Source organism: Stylophora pistillata, chromosome 11 (genome assembly GCF_964205215.1).
Source record: "Stylophora pistillata chromosome 11, jaStyPist1.2, whole genome shotgun sequence".
Taxonomy (NCBI): domain Eukaryota; kingdom Metazoa; phylum Cnidaria; class Anthozoa; order Scleractinia; family Pocilloporidae; genus Stylophora; species Stylophora pistillata.
The window spans coordinates 17,316,717-17,332,878 of NC_142529.1; the positions used below are offsets into that span (position 1 = coordinate 17,316,717).

At 38.5% G+C, this 16,162-nt stretch overlaps 1 protein-coding gene and 1 pseudogene across 2 annotated transcripts; both read right to left on the reverse strand.

The window, feature by feature from the left end:
• Nucleotides 1-87: 87 nt before the first annotated feature.
• On the reverse strand, nt 88-10,444 carry LOC111330470 (uncharacterized). 2 transcript variants are annotated; one of them, XM_088738276.1, is made up of 7 exons: nt 9,862-10,443; nt 9,419-9,592; nt 6,941-7,290; nt 6,198-6,347; nt 5,483-5,599; nt 1,837-1,965; nt 89-973 (listed from the first exon to the last, which is right to left on the reverse strand). In XM_088738276.1, the coding sequence occupies exons 2-7, from the start codon at nt 9,448-9,450 to the stop codon at nt 603-605; spliced, it is 1,149 nt and encodes a 382-aa protein (XP_088594402.1). In that variant the 5' UTR covers nt 9,451-9,592; nt 9,862-10,443; the 3' UTR covers nt 89-602. The 2 variants fall into 2 exon arrangements, with proteins under 2 accessions (XP_022791061.2, XP_088594402.1); XM_022935326.2 differs by lacking the exon at nt 9,419-9,592 and having other exon boundaries at nt 88-973; nt 9,862-10,444.
• Nucleotides 10,445-12,800: 2,356 nt separating this feature from the next.
• Nucleotides 12,801-14,413, reverse strand: LOC148720355 (uncharacterized; annotated as a pseudogene).
• Between the last annotated feature and the right edge of the window lie 1,749 nt (nt 14,414-16,162).

The window sequence follows — 16,162 nt, forward strand, 5'->3', positions numbered from 1 at the left end:
CTTTGGTAGCTTTCTGTGGAAAAGTCCAGTTGGGTACCCCAAGTGCATGCAGACACTTATGGGACCGCTCCCTTTCAACAGCTCTTCATTGCATAGTTTAACTAACAGTTCAAACAGGGTTTTACAAAAATGGTGGTAACTGGAGGTGTTCGCATGAATACAACAGTAGTTCCAACAAGAGCTTCCACCAGTAATTGCTAGCCCCCACATGTACGAATTGCGGACCTATTTTTTATTTCTGATTTGAGCTTTTTTCTACACTGCCAGTTTAGTAGCTATCTTGTACCTGGTACCTGCTGTATGGTTAAATAGCATTTTCAGAGATCCAGAAGCATGCAAACCGAGTAAATTTTAACACGAGATTTATTCTTGCTGCTTCATTGCTATTCAAGAACTTGAAAGTATTTCTGGAAAGAAAATTCGATTTTGTTTCAACCTTTGCATGAGTCATATTCTAAAAGTCAAGCGGGCGGAAATCATTGTTGTCCTGGGGCTACGGGCCTATGGGCTGGCTACGCCCCTGTCTGGTCTCTTTTCTTAGGGTATGATATGATAAGTTATCGAAGAAATAGCTCGTTAGGTTCTTCAGTGTCTGAAATGATCTAGCCAGTGCTGCAGTATCTATGGCAACCTCCTGATGGCGCGTTGTGTAGGTAATACACGAAGAACGTGCCACAGTTTCGCACCTGGATGGTTGTGGTCTTAAAGGCACAATTGCCTGAAGAGCGAAAATTAACTTGTCTGGATACCTTCCCGTCTTCCATAAGGGGATGACCACCTTTCAACCATCCAGGTCTAAGAGTACCACAGCTATGCCAGGAAACACATTCAGTGGGCATCTTTGTGCCGGCGGCGCCTTGAAATCGAAACCAACCAGGACCCAGACTTTTATCACACTTTTGATCTTGACTTGATGGTGCTGTATACTTTGTATTTCTTGTTTCAGAAGTTAGAGACTGATAGTTTTGACATTCTGAAATAATAGGGCGGAAGATAAATACAGTCTTAATGATGGGAAGTGGAGTCACCTTATCTAGTGCCCAGATATTTTACAGAGACGTGAATGACGGGACCTTGGACACAAGATTAGCGACCCCAAATAGTTCGGTAAAAAAAAAAAAAAAAGAAAAAAAAATATCTCTGTCAATGATTTAAATAATCAAATTCTTACGGTTAAAGGTTCAAACACGCTGCCTACTATTCACCAGATAAGTAATCAGTTTTGCTAACGCAAACTTCTTGGTTCCGTTCTGTGGATTACCACTGCGTATGACTAAAACCAGGGGGAATTTTTAAAAATCCCTACATACGTATTTGCAGTCTTGGCATTTATTTTATGACTAGCAGCGCCCGCGGGCAAGATGAAGCGAATCCTGTGTTCTGATTGGCTGCCCGAGCCAAGGGATTGCCTGCTTTGATCCCACGCAAGAAAAGAGGGGTGCGTGGAGCAGACTTAAAACCTTCGTAACTTTTGGACACTGTCGGCAACGAAGTCGCAAAAAGCGACAGAAGACAGTCACTACAAAAAATAAATTTAACAACCCTCTTCAGATTATTGCTGGGCTAGAAACACATTGGCTTACTTTTCCGGCTCTCAAAATAAACAATCATTCTTGATTCTTATCAAAGTAAAATATTTTTTCTATATAATAAATCGTTTATTGACAAAGATTGCTCGGTGAAGATGGCTGCATATTAACCTCGTTATTTCTTTTGCGTTGTAATGAAGCTGGGGGGGGGGGGAGGCGAGGTTGACGTGGCATTTCACAGATTCATCTCGTTTTGTTTCCAGTTTTCATTGCATTGATCGGTTGCATAGACAGTATTGTTACTAACCTTCAGGAATGCAATTAAATCCATCTCCAAGGTAGCCTGAATTGCAAGTGCAAATATATGAACCTGCAGTATTCTTACAAGAGGCGTCACTGTGGCAACTGTGAAAGCCTTTTGTGCATTCGTCAATATCTAGCAAAGATCATATAGTAATCAGCCAATGCACGTGGATCCTGCTGTTTACATTTGACAAGTTGAAAAGGATATAAACGAAAGAAATTATTCGATCCGATTGGCTTAGAAAAATGTACTTTCACGTGACACAATGCACGAGAGAGGTGATATAGTGGAAAGGTGTAACTCTTTTAAAAAAGGTAAGAAACTGTTCAGCCGGACTTTAAACTTTTCTACGACTAAGAAAACTTAAATTATGAGAACACCTATGATAATAATCATAGCAATAATATTTATAACAATAATGAAGATTAATAATGAACAAAAAAATAACACTTGTCGTCTAGATCAAAGAGGTTGTTTCGACCGAATGCTCACTGAGACTTTTAGGGTATGATCGTGATTTAATTTGCGCGCAGCTCGGGAGTTTTTGTATAAAATAAAAAGCTATCTTCAAAAATGCTTTTGTTCTTGGGCCATCGTAATTTGATCAAAACAAAAAGACACAAACAGCAGTGATAAACATATTGAACTTGCACATTTTGATTATGACTTGACGTTTCGTATGTACTCCACATACATTTTCAAAGGTAACCGTTGAAATTTAAAACAGCTATTTATATATATAACTAAGGTGAGGGAACTGGAACCAAGATTAAGCAAAAAACTTAACAATAGACAATAACACTAGAGAAGATTAATAAAGCAACAGCTTCTCCCTTCCGACGTTCACGTTGAGAGCTGGCTCAAGTTCTTGAATAAGTACGGACTCTGATTTTACAATGGTAGTCTGTTTTGCCGTACGTTGATGACACGTTCATCATGTTTCCCAGCAAAGACAGTGCAAATGAGATTTTGCACTTTTTAATCAACTGTCATAGATGTATTAAATTTACCATTGAATTTGAACAGAATAATCACTGCAATTCCTTTTTTGGACATTCCTGTCACACGTAATCAAAACAACACTTTCATGACATCCATCTACCGAAAGAAAACTTTCACAGGTCTCTAGTCGAAATAGGATTCCTTCACCCCACGAAAGTACAAAATAAACCTCATCCGCCCCCTCACTTATCGCTACTACCGTCTTTGTTCGTCTGGCTCCTTGCTACAATCTGCCCTCAATGATCTTCGAAAACTCCTTCTTCAGAACGGCTACCCACAAGGCATAATCAACTATCATCTCAAAGATGCGTTGAACAAAAACAGACATCAGCATAACATCCCTTTGTCTACAGTTCCTAAGAAAGATATCATTATCCTACTTCCCTACTTAGGCTTGCAAAGCAACCAAGTCGCTAAACACCTGAAATCATGTGTGTGCAAATTCTATTCTTTTGTTAACCTGAAAATCGTTTTTCACAACACTCGATGCATAAAATCTTTCTTTCCTTACAAGGACCGTATTAATCGTTCACAACAATCCAGTGTTACGTATGATGCACGATCCTCGCAGTAGATAGCGCTATTTATGCAATAACGAAAGTCAGACCTGAAAAAAATCAGGCCTGTACGGGACTCGAACCACTGACCTCTGCGATACTAGTGCAGCGCTCTACCAATTGAGCTATCAAGCCAACTGGGAGCAGGCCGTTAAGTTGATTCGTAATAAACCCGTGAAAGTGATAAATGAGATAGAATGAATATATGAAGTTCATATATTTTGGACTGCGGTATTAGATACGTATGATGCACGATCCTCGCAGTAGATAGCGCTATTTATCCAATAGCGAAAGTCATACCTGAAAAAAATCAGGCCTGTACGGGACTCGAACCACTGACCTCTGCGATACTAGTGCAGCGCTCTATCTACTGCGAGGATCGTACATCATACGTATTTAATACCGCAGTTCAAAATATATGAACTTCATATATTCATTCTATCTCATTTATCACTTTCACGGGTTTATTACGAATCAACTTAACGGCCTGCTCCCAGTTGGCTTGTTAGCTCAATTGGTAGAGCGCTGCACTAGTATCGCAGAGGTCAGTGGTTCGAGTCCCGTACAGGCCTGATTTTTTTCAGGTCTGACTTTCGCCATTGCATAAATAGCGCTATCTACTGCGAGGATCGTGCATCATACGTATCTAATACCGCAGTTCAAAATATATGAACTTCATATATTCATTCTATCTCAATCCAGGGTTATTTACAAAACAAATTGCTGGGATTGTAATGATTGTTACATTGGTAAAACTAAACGACGTCTTCACGATAGAAAACCGAACATTTTAAGGCTCTCGCTAAAAATGACAATACTGCATCCATTGCCGACCACGTCAAGGCCACTGGATATAATATCAAGTGGGATCATTTTGATATTTTGGCAAAAGGAAAAACAGACTACCATTGTAAAATCAGAGTCCTTACTTCTTCAAGAACTTGAGCCAGCTTTCAACGAGAACGTCGGAAGTGAAAAGCTGTTGCTTTATTAATCTGCTCTAGTGTTATTGTTTATTGTTAAGTTTTTGCTTAATCTTGGTTCCAGTCCCCTCACCTTAGTTATATATAAAGGCTGATAGTTTCTAAAGAAACTGTTTGGGGCTACGTCGGTGGGGGTAACGAAATAATTTGAATATATCAACAAAGTTGAAATGGTAAATTGGCCACCATTACGATTATAAAAGCTGACGTTTCGAGCGTTAGCCCTTCGTCGGAGCGAATAGGGGAATTGTGGGTTGTGTGTGCTTTAAAAGGCAGAAAATGGAGCTACGTGATTGGTGGGAACATGGCAACGAGAAAAACACGAATAAATTAGTGGAATGAAAAGCGTTCGTTGATACCCGTGGGTATATATACATAGCTGTGGGTATATAGACATAGCTGTTTTAAATTTCAACGGTTACTTTTGAAAATGTATGTGGAGTACATACGAAACGTCAACTCATAATCAAAATGTGCAAGTTCAATATGTATATCAGTGCTGTTTGTGTCCTATCTTCAAACTGTTTACACTTATATCATCAATAGGTGATCACGTGATTTTTCTCGTCCAATTTGGAAAAAAGTTGCACTCGGAAGTTCTTTTGAAGACTTCAAAGAGTATTCGCCCAACTTATACTTGCTCGTACAATTTTTTGGTCTTTAAGAAATAGATTTGTACGCATTTTTTTCCAAATGCAATCGAAATTACGTGATTATCTCTGTAAATACACTCGCCGGTTGCGGAAAAATAAGACAGCCTCTACGATTTCTACCTGGTTTTTGAGGAAAATTAATTTGAAATCTTGAAACAACTAAAAAACAAAACAAAGCAGAGAAACAAAACAAAAAAAAGAAACAAAACGAAACAAAAAACAAAACAAAATCAACCCGTATGCATTCATTGATAGTTCAGAACACAGACAGGAAGGGGAATAACGTTTGTTCGCGGCTGACTAAGACTCGCAGTTTGTAGTCAAAGCCTTGCGATCCATATCGAAAGTGACTGTATCGTGGCACTTTATTTCATAAAATAAAAATCGCAGCCTTTCTTACGATATCATTCCAGCCACAGAAAAAGTTGCTTACTAGAAAAGAATAGGAATTTACCGGTTTTGCACAGGCTTCCAGTCCATCCCGACGAATTACACACACACGTGTACCTAAAGTGCCCATTGACGCACGTGGCGTGCTCTGCACATTGATGTTTGATGCAGTAGTCAGCAGCTGTACCACAAAAAGAATATATATATATATATATATATATATATATATATATTCTCAAATAATGATTAATTAAATGTATCATGAATTTCTCGACCCGCTTGGTTTTAAAAAGACGCATTCTCTTAGCTTTCAAGCCCTATGAAACAAAATTGGGGAGCTTTTTGTGCAGAGGGAGAAAAAGATAGTTTTATCAGCCCCTAAGCAGAGCGAGATTCTTTCCCGTTTGTTTTCCTTTGTGTGCTTCCCTCAGCATGTCGATGGAAGAGAACTGCAAAGCAAGAGTCTCTACGAAAAGCTTCCAGCCACCATTTTATCACTAAGTATTTAAGCTGTAACATCAATGTAATGGACCAAGAGTGAATGAGTAAGTGAGAATCTATGTCTTTCTGTTCTGTTCCGTAGTCTTAGATGTAGTTTATGAACTGTAGCACACTTAATATTAGTATTATTATGTCAGTCTGTTAGACTGTAATTCAGTGCAGTCGATAATGAGAGCATTTGAAATTTTTGCTTATGTAAAGGTGCAGTACCATAACCAATGTTAGTATCTTGGGTAAAATCAGTACTTTTGAGTTTTTCTAAATACATTCTCTCTTACTTTCAGTTTCCATGTCACAAAAAGCCAGGATGGAATTTCCTGATCGCATGGGATCCAACCAGTATTTTCCGCTGATCGCCTGGTCTTGTTCACTGGCCTTGATCTCTTTGCACGAATCGGCTGGCAGCTCAGGAATGGAAGCCAGGGGAACTGGATGAATTAATCATTAGTCATTAATCATTATATTAAAGTTTGGATATAACGCGCTGCCCTTGGTTGAAATGGCGTGCTCTATCAGAGTATAGAGCACGGAGCTGAGCTTAAGCTTCCAAGCCATCTGCCAATTTGTACTTTGTCTGGCTATTTTATGTTATTTGAAATAAAATTTCGAATTAAGCAAGCCGGCAAGTAGCAACAGAAGAACCAAACTAAGGTTTACATGCCAAGCGCCGTAATTTGCATTATTATAACGTGTGCAGAGACGAAAATCCTCAAGGAAAAAACGAAATGGTCAGTCTGAGTTTAAAATTACGAACGTTCATATCTTACGGTAATTAGGAAGCGGCATGAGCACTCCAAAAGTGGGGAAAAACACTCATGTTTCTCCCTACACTTCTTTGTGCTCTCAGAGCCGCTTCCTGCGTGCTTTACAACAGAACAGTACATGGTCAAGGCTTCTCTACTTGTTAAAGATCATAAAGTTAATGTAAGTCTTGAAATTGTCCGCCGTATATAATCTGCAGCAAATACCAACATGTGCAACCACTTAAAAAAAAAAACTGTACACTTTTTCGTATTGATACCTCTTTCAGAAACTATGCAAACGTGATATCTGCTCTCGTTCTCAATAAAGTCCCCTGGTCTAGCCTCTTTACTTCTGTTATTTAACTCGCACAGGTTTTCGAACATGACTACGTTGTAGCTTTGACATCTAACGTCAGCGAGGCAGGCATTTCTGCAGTCGAGCGAACGTGCTTGAGCCTTAAACGTCTTGTAAGTGTGGCCCCTCAGCATCATTTGATAAATTGAATATAAATCGTTTCTGCACTGTTGGCTTGCATGGCTTTGGGTTACATGAGTCAGCGAAATCAGGGCAACCACGAAGGCAATTTTCTTTCGTGGCATCTGTACCTGGAAAGATCTGTGACCTGATCTACAAATTAAAAATGTAAACGGTTACGTTGACTGCAAAATGAGGGATATCGAGAAAACATTTCATTCTACCTCATGTAACAGTATTTGCTCCAGAGCTGAATTAACTAAAAGCTGCTGAAAACCTTAGCAGGTTCCTTCTCAAACTAAAAAAAGAGGAATAAATATTTTTTCAGTCTTTTTTTTTCTTTTCAGGAAACCACCATAGCCTTTAAATCATTGAAAAAGTTAATAAATGCAGATTTATATTGAATTGTCAGTCAATTCAATTTTTCTTTTTCTATGGCGACAGAAGCCGGTAAACAGAAAATTTAGCCAACCTGTCGAATTCCTCTGTCTTGATAGATGACGAAATAAAACAGCATGGTGTTAATTGCAAACGACCAATCTTACAAAGAGGTAAGAATTTTCCTGTCTTCCTAGAGGCCTTTATCGATAGATCTGCCAAGTTCTAGTATTAAAAAATTTGCAAACAAGCTGCTTTCCGAGGCAGCCAACTTGAACGACTAATATAATTAAAAAAAAAACTGTGAAAACCTTTGCAATTTGGTCTTATTGGTCAGTTAAAGTTCGGACTGAGTTTCGTCCAATCTTCATGCTCAATCAATTTAGTTTGAAGACAAAGGATTTAATTCAAATGGAATTGCGAATTTTTTCTTCTCAACACTTCTTCTCGGAAAATGTTTTGAAAATCAGGCTTACTTCGTTAGCTGCTAGCCTATGCTATTGTTGAAGCCCTGACGTTCACAACAGGCAAGATAGGGACCTTAAGAAACCACGACGGCGACGGCAACGAGGACGTGGAAAAACAAGAGATCTAATTGGCAGAAAAATAGCTCAGCACCTGCGTTTTGAAACTTTGTACATTTCTTAGCCGTCCTATGCAAAACAACAGGGAGCTTTAGCAATGACGACGGCGACGGCAACGAGAACGGCAGAAAACAATAGGCTTAATGAGCAGAAACAATCGCCCTGCACCTGCGTTTAACATTTTGGTACATTTCTTTGCCGTTCTTGGCAAAACAACAACGTGAAATAACCAAACTTTGGGTTTTCTCGAGAACGTGAGCGCATGACGGTTAATTTTTCTTTCTTTCTCCTTACTTTAACGCTGTTCGTAGTGATATAGTCCCTGAATAGTTCGCCAGCATTTTCTAAGTGAAACACATTGGAATAACCTCGAAAGAGTTACAAAAACGAAAAGTTAGATTTCGACACGACGTTTTCGTTGCCGTAGCCGTCGTCGTTGCTAAAGCTCCCTAACAACGTGAAATCGCCAAAATTTGCGTCGTCTGCGAACCGAAACCTCGACGGCAAATTATTTTAATTTCCATTTGGAACTCAACGGCTATTTTATACGTCATGCTGAAGTTGAGTTGTGGCGCTCTATGAGACAGTAAGCTCCTACAGCCATTTTTGAAATTCTAACTGAGAGTAGAAATTCATTTTTTAATCGAAGTCTTCCTTGGCGTCGCCGTCGTGGTTTCTTAAGGTCCCTAATGTTTCTTCATAGAAAAGTGGTAGTTTCCCAGGAATGTTACCCCTGATAAGCTTCTACAAATAGAATTTCGGTTGTCGAGTATGAAATAGACCTGGGGAAGAGATATTTCCTCCCTGAAGGTTAAGCGAACCGCGAGTCTTTGTCGTTCTCTGTACGAGAGCAAATCTTTGAAGGAAGTAGACCACTGCGCACTTTTGCGCTTGTTTGGTCCTGATATTGCTTTGGTTTTGACCATGGACCTTTTTCACCCTTGTTAATGTTTTAAGATAAACTATGGACTCATTTACTTTCAAATACAAAGTGCGATCACAAACACCTGTACAGCATAGTTTAAAAATCTTTAACAAAAATGCATTTTTCTATTTTATTTAACGGAAAGAAAACTTTTTGATCAAAGTTGACCCGGGAAGGTATGGAGTAACTTAAGATCCCAAGATCCACTTCTGGTTAAGTCCTAAACATTTCACGGGCTCTTGTTAGCTAATTCCCTTTCAACCTCTAGTTATTATTCTCAAATCAGTTCTCTCTAAGTAGGTTGAGAAGTTTAGCTGGGGCGTTTTTGAGACGCGCGAAACAACCGGAAGAAAACAAAACTAATTCTGGCGCGCTTGGAGGCCAATTTACCCACCTTAGAGTCTTCCATGGTCTCGGTACTGGCATGTTAAGCCAATTGTGCTGACAAAAACGCTGTGTAAGCACCAGGATGGGATCTTTTAACTTCAGGCTGCCGTCCGCGTTTTAACAACAGTTCAAGCTTCTCTGTAACTGATTTAGTCCATCTTTTTGATACCGTCTCTATAGGCTGTAAACAATAAAGTAAACAATTCATAACATGCGTTTTTGAATTACCCCTGTTTACAATGAAGCTATAGTCTCTCTTGGACATTCTACCGATGTGTATAAAATTATCTAGCAAAAGCAGCCAACACCTTCTTTTAGTTCGACAATAAAGCGTCCACCGAAAAAATCGTAAGATCTTCAGTTCTCATTCTACGTCCAAAAGTAATTTTTTTTTACGTTTTACGCTTGTACCAAATGTTAAACTTTTTCAGTTCTATAACACAACGTCACCTGTTTTGAAGAGAAATCTTCATGCCTCCAGTAGTAGCGACAATAATGATATTGTACGAGTATTCTAGAGATACATGTATTGTGACCCATATTGTCTGAAAAACAATTATGTAAAACAGCAAAGATTGTTGCGAAAGAAATGAAAACAATAAGAAGACCTGCATAAATAATACTCTGATCGAGGATAAACCTCTTAAAAGCATACTAACTTTCACTCGAAGAACATCCAGATTTTTTAACAAACCCAACCGAACTAAAGCTGAAAATGATTCTTTAGCTAATAAACCTAAATATTGACATGTCCATCTGTTATTTCCGTGTAATTTTTGCAGAGAAAATGTTTCTTTTTTTTCCAATTTAATAGTAACTCAACATTTTACCTTTGCGTGATTGTGTTAATTCACCATCCATGGAACAGGATGTTTTCCACTCTGTTTTCTACTCCTTTTTATTTGAAAAGGCTATTGAACGCCAATCGCGCAAAGACAGAAAGGGCGAAAACAAGTAAGCAAATCATAAGTATAATTTACTTTTTCTTCATAAAAGAAGCTGTTAAACAATAAATGTCACGTGCGTGTATTGACTTTGACTTCGGCACCCACAAGCTTCCGTTTTATGTAACAGATTTTCCATAAAATAATATTTCTTAGCATTATTCGTAAAACATGAAATTTACTTTCTGATTGAGGTAAATTTTGTGAAATAAACCATCTTTTTTTAAAAAAAATACGTCAGACAAGAAATATTTTTGGAGCGAAATTTCTTGTAATCGATGGAAACATCATTGTCTACCGTTCATCATTTCACTTTAAAAGAGTGGTCGTAAATTCATCCGAAACAAATCGATATTGTAGATGAATAACCGTCTTATGCCACAAAACGAATGCACATTTAATTTATCTTCCAGATGGACTTCTATTTAGATGTAAATACTCGTAGAAACGTGCGTGTGTGTGTGTGTGTGTGTGTGTGTGCGTGTGATTCGATTGAAAAGAAATTAATACAGATATCTAAGTACAAATATAAAAACAACAGGAGCTACGATAAAAAAAGGGAAAAAACCAAATGAAATAGAAACGAACTTACGTAGCTAAACGGGCCAGTAAAGTTGTTCTGTTTTCGTACACGATAAGGGATTTTAAAAGTTCTGGAAATGATACAAAAAAATTATGGACTAAAGAAACAAAAAGGACTGGTTCGGGTGCCATGACCTGCTTTCCTATCCCCTAAATTTTGATTTTAAAACATGGCCTCGGGCCCGTTAAGTTACTGGAACTTTGGAGAAACAGGCTCCTTGACCGGTAGCAAAAACTCTTAGCTAAGAGCAACGCGGCGCTAGCAAAAACCAACGAAACAACTGACTTAAATGAAATCAACTAGCTATGAAATTTTTTAAACGAAAACGACAAGGATACTGGCGAAAACATACAGTTTCCGGTGTTAGGTAATTCTTACGCAACACGCAAAAACGCGAACTCAGTTGAATAGAAACAGAACAATAGAAAGAAAAACAATATTGAATTATTTAGCAGTTGCTTGACAAAAAATAGAAATGCAAATTCTAGTCGTTACAGATACTTGTCATCAAACAAATTTAAGAGACAAGTCGTCATACGAATATTTCGAAAATTATGGCAAAGATGCTTTAAGATAAGGTTTGAAATGGTTCAAGGAGATATATTTTCGCAGACTGGCGAAAATATCTACCAACCGGAGTTTCGTAATTCTTACGCAACACGCAAAAACGCGAACTTAATTAAATAGATTCAGAAAATTAGAAAGGAAAACAATTTAGGATTATTTCGCAATTGCTTGCTTACAATCTTCAGACTAATATTTCGAAAATTACGGCAAAGATGCTTTAAAATAAGGTTTGAAATGGTTCCAGAAGATAATCAAAACTTGGAAAGAACTTGGAATCAGAGAGAAAACTCAGCGTCAAAAAAAGAAAAATTAAATGACAAAAAGATTGAGGAACAAATCACTCGAGAAGTTATTCACTTTATAAGGTTTAGTCTATGCTAAAGAAAATTCTGTGGACTGCAAACAACCCAAAAGAAGACGCTCTGCTGGAAGTGAGACCGTGGCCTACCTGCGGGAAAAGAGCGAAAAAAGAAAGGAGGGGAGGGCAGAAGAGATTGAGCTAGGGAAGGCTCAGCTAGAGCTTGAACAAAAAAATACAACGAGGTTTTGCAAGAGTTGCAACAGCAACAACAACAACAAATGCAACCTTTTGCAATGCTGTTCCAGCAACAACAGCAACAACAACAGCAACAACAGCAGGCTGAACTTTTCTTGAAACTTTTCGAGAAACTAGAAAAAAAGGAATTTTTTTTATCTTTCTGAGCTTATGAAGAACTTGTCATTTGATTTTTCCTAACAGCCATGAAAAACAAAATATTGTATTGTTAGCTCTGTGCAACCAAGTTGTGAGATATTTTTATGCCTGTGATAAATTATTTTGGATTAATTATTGTGTTTGAGTGAAGTGCCTATGTTATTTCCTGAAAGCTTATTTGATAAAAACTTATCGTGCTCAGATATATGGCATAAAAGACATAAACATCATTAGGCCAGGCTAGCTAGAATCAATAATATATATATCAATGTCGTTAATGATGGTCTAATAACTGCATCATACATCCCTATGAAAAGAAAAATAACCATGCAAAGACGAAATATCACACAGGTCACATGCTCTAAAACATAACACCTGATAATCATAGTTGCCTTGAAAGGACCCTAACGAGTTACATTCTCTGAGGGTGCATGTACACTCGATCACGACAGGTGGTCGATAGTTTATTTATATATTTTTATCTTTCGGTTAACTTCAAGACTTAATGCTTCCCAAGCAATGCCTTCCTATTTTGTTAAAAACTCATCTTTGCCAACAGTTAATTAAAACAAAATATTAAAATATAATCATTGGTGTTTACAAAGGGGAGTGATGTAGCAACATTAGTTAGCTGAGTTATGTAGTAGAAATTCACTCCTACCTACTGGGCCAAAAAGATTGGCAATGATTCCATTTGGCAAACTCACAGACTGAAACTTAAGGGCATGCTCCCTTTTATGTCCGCTATAAACTAGCCTTTGGTCTTTTCCTGGACGACTGATTGCACGCACAGTACCGTCTATAAATCCAAAACAATTACCAAGAGCAGCGCCAGCACGGTGAGTTGCATTTGCGTACTCTTGCAGAGAGGCAAGGCTTAAAAGGAATTGATTCTTCTGGGTTAGTCTCTGTTGTTGATTGTTGTAAGTAACATTCATAACTTCTTTGGTGATCATGCTTTTAACGGGAACAGGACGTCCAAACAGTGAAATCATATTACTGAGGCGACAGGGATAAGCAAAACGTCGCAGAAGCATACACAGTCCTTCAGTACCATCACATATACTCCTTTGCTGGCACGTCCGAAGGGATACCCAAAGCATCAGCCAACCTTGGAATATCTTGTTTTTCGACACGAAAGTCAGCTACACACTCGACCGCGTCCAAGGCATCGAAGTTAAAGAGTTCGTAGTTTTCGGGTGGAAACTCGGGATTTTTTTGACTGATTAATGTCATAGAGGAGCGTAAAATCGTCTTCGTTTCCGCCGTCGTTTATTGCATCAACATAACATTCCAAAACTAAGTTTCTAGTCTCTTTAAACGACGCCATTTAATGAACACACATGTCAGTTACCACTCTCGCGGAAACGGCCGCGTACTCATTTTAGTCACGTTGGCTTAATGTTTACAAGTCACGTGACCGACGAGGTTCTGGTTCTCAGTTTTTTTTTTTTTTTTTCGGTTATGGCGTCACGTCCGCGTCATAGATTTGTCCGATGCTGAAGATCCCAAATGCAGAAGATAAGAGGAGTTCGCAGCGCGCACATACCTGTAAAGAATGACAGTAAGCCGTCAGGCCATAAACATTTGGCCTATCACTTGACCGTCCATCCATACACAAAAAGTTGCTACATCACATGTGCCAACAATTTTATTGCGGAAAAACATCTTCAAATAAGATTTGAAATGGTTCAAGAAGATAATCAAAACTTGGAATCAGAGAGAAAGTTCAGCGTCAAAAAAAAAAAAAATTACAAAAAGCTTGAGGAACCAATTACTCGATGAGCGGAGTTCGCCGCGCGTGCGCAGCGAAGTTTTCTACCTGTAAAGAATGACAAGAAGCCGTCAGGCCGTAAACATTTGGCCTATCACTTGACCGTCCATCCCTACACACAAGTTGCTACATGAGAGATGTGCCAACAATTTTATTGCGGAAAAACGTCTTAGAGATGATGACATGAAGGCAAGATGACATTTAAAGAAGTGTTCGCGTCTAACATACATCTCCATTGAGATTTGATTGCTGACACACTCTGGGACATGCATGAGGACTTGTGTAAAAAAAAAAAAAAAGCGAGACGATGAAATCCGACAGATTCTGACCAAAAGTATGAGAACAACTAGTTTATTCAAGTCTACTAACCAGCGTAACTTCTCATTGCTCAACCTGAAAGAGCATACTGAACCACACTTGTCTACTTTCATTTTCTGTAATTTGACTTTTACAGATAACATCGATCGAATTAATGTATGTCTGCAATTTGAGGTATTAAAGAGGGTAAAAGCTACACACTTGCTAAAAAACACACCACAGTGCAGTAGAACACAAGACAACAAGTTACAGTCATGATATTAATCAAAGCTATAGCAAAATCTTAAACGTGATGGGTCATCACCAGCTGGATCTGAGCACCAATAGGAAAGTATATGCGTGATGCTTGTAATTGCACAGTGTAGTAGGACATTTAAAGGGACAACTAACAGGTTACGCCTGTGTAAGTGGACAGAAAGCTTCTTGTGCACCGTTATTGTTCCGCATTTTTCTGAGTTAACTGTTGCTTTTCTCTATTTTCCCTCTTCTCTTTTGTTGATGTCGTACGATTACAGACTGAATTGGACTCCTCTTGGCCCTACCACCATAACTGATTATATATTTTGTTGTTAGTAATACGATTTGCTTACTGGAACACAGGATGATGGTTACTCGGCATGATTGCGATGAGAGCAATTATACTTGAACAACACTCGATGCTTCAAGCCCTTGGAGAGAATCCTGTGTATCAAGTTTTTCAAGTTAAGTAACTTAAGAGGCTAAAAGGGGCTTTCGGGACTACAAAATAAACATAAACCAAATAAAGTTAAGGACTATTAAATGAGTGCCATTTGAGCGATAGGTTCCGATATAAAAATTCAACTTCTACAAGGTTTTTACTTCCGCTGTGTACGGCTTCGCCCGCAGAGAATTTCTTTCATTGTTCTGAAAATTCCAACTGCCGTCGCTGCACTTGGAAAAACGTTTGACGTCCCAGAATTCAACTTGCATGGTTACCAAACAGCAGCTGCTTTGCTTACTAATCTCTCTGACGTCACTTAGATGCTGAAGCTAGATGTGGTCGAGGATCTACCTCCGCGTTGAACATAGTCCTTTATAGCCAGGGTTACGATGATTAAATCCTGCCTAATTTTGAAACACATATCCAACGTCTTTCCCTCCTCCATAATCAACCTCACTTTGTTAGTGTAGGTGGGCCCGACAAACGAATAATCATTTTCATGCCCCAGACAGCGTTGGTGTCATTCTAGACCGGTGATCAGTGCTCTAGAATTCACGCCAACGCAGTTACATGAGGGACTAATTGGCCAGGCCTATAAATCTGGTGTCGGATTGGAACATCTCACCCACGCTGTCAGATACAACCAACATTTCTGCTTATATATTATATTTCCTGCAGTAATAAGAAAGTGGACATACATCATGACGACGATGTTCTCGACTCCTAATTCAATAGAGACCATCTCTTTCTTACTTGTTGTGATTTCATTTTTGTTGATTTTTTTTCGCGAGATTTTGATGACAGCGACGGAAGAAATTGCTATTTCATTAGGAGATGACCTTATTTCAGTAAAGTACGATTTTGAACTTTAATTGCATTCGCAAGCGTGAGATTATGAGAAAATCTGAGACCTCTCCGACAAGAAATAATCCTCCGTCAGTTCGTATCCTTATTAACCCTTGATAAACTGAGAAACGAGAAATGAGTCATGTGGTTAACTTTTGTGAGTCGTGTCGTGTTTACTGCTAAAGTTAATAATGTCAAAAGTGTGGTGTGACTATAAGTAATAAGAATGATGATAAGTTTTGGACAGGGTTGGCGTTTAAGAAAATTAACCTTTCCTTTTTTATCAACCGTTGCACGTGAGACAGAAAGCATTATCTTCCCCAAGACGAATCTAACCCAAATA

What these genes read in the sequence shown, in the direction of transcription:
- LOC111330470 (XM_022935326.2), bottom strand. Translation starts at nt 10,064, where the DNA reads ATGCTTTTAAGAGGTTTATCCTCGATCAGAGTATTATTTATGCAGGTC. An exon ending in TTGTGACATGGAAACTGAAA is followed by an intron (nt 5,600 to 6,197) that starts GTAAGAGAGAAT and finishes TTTGTGGTACAG; the next exon opens with CTGCTGACTACTGCATCAAA. An exon ending in ATTTAATTGCATTCCTGAAG is followed by an intron (nt 974 to 1,836) that starts GTTAGTAACAAT and finishes CTATTATTTCAG; the next exon opens with AATGTCAAAACTATCAGTCT.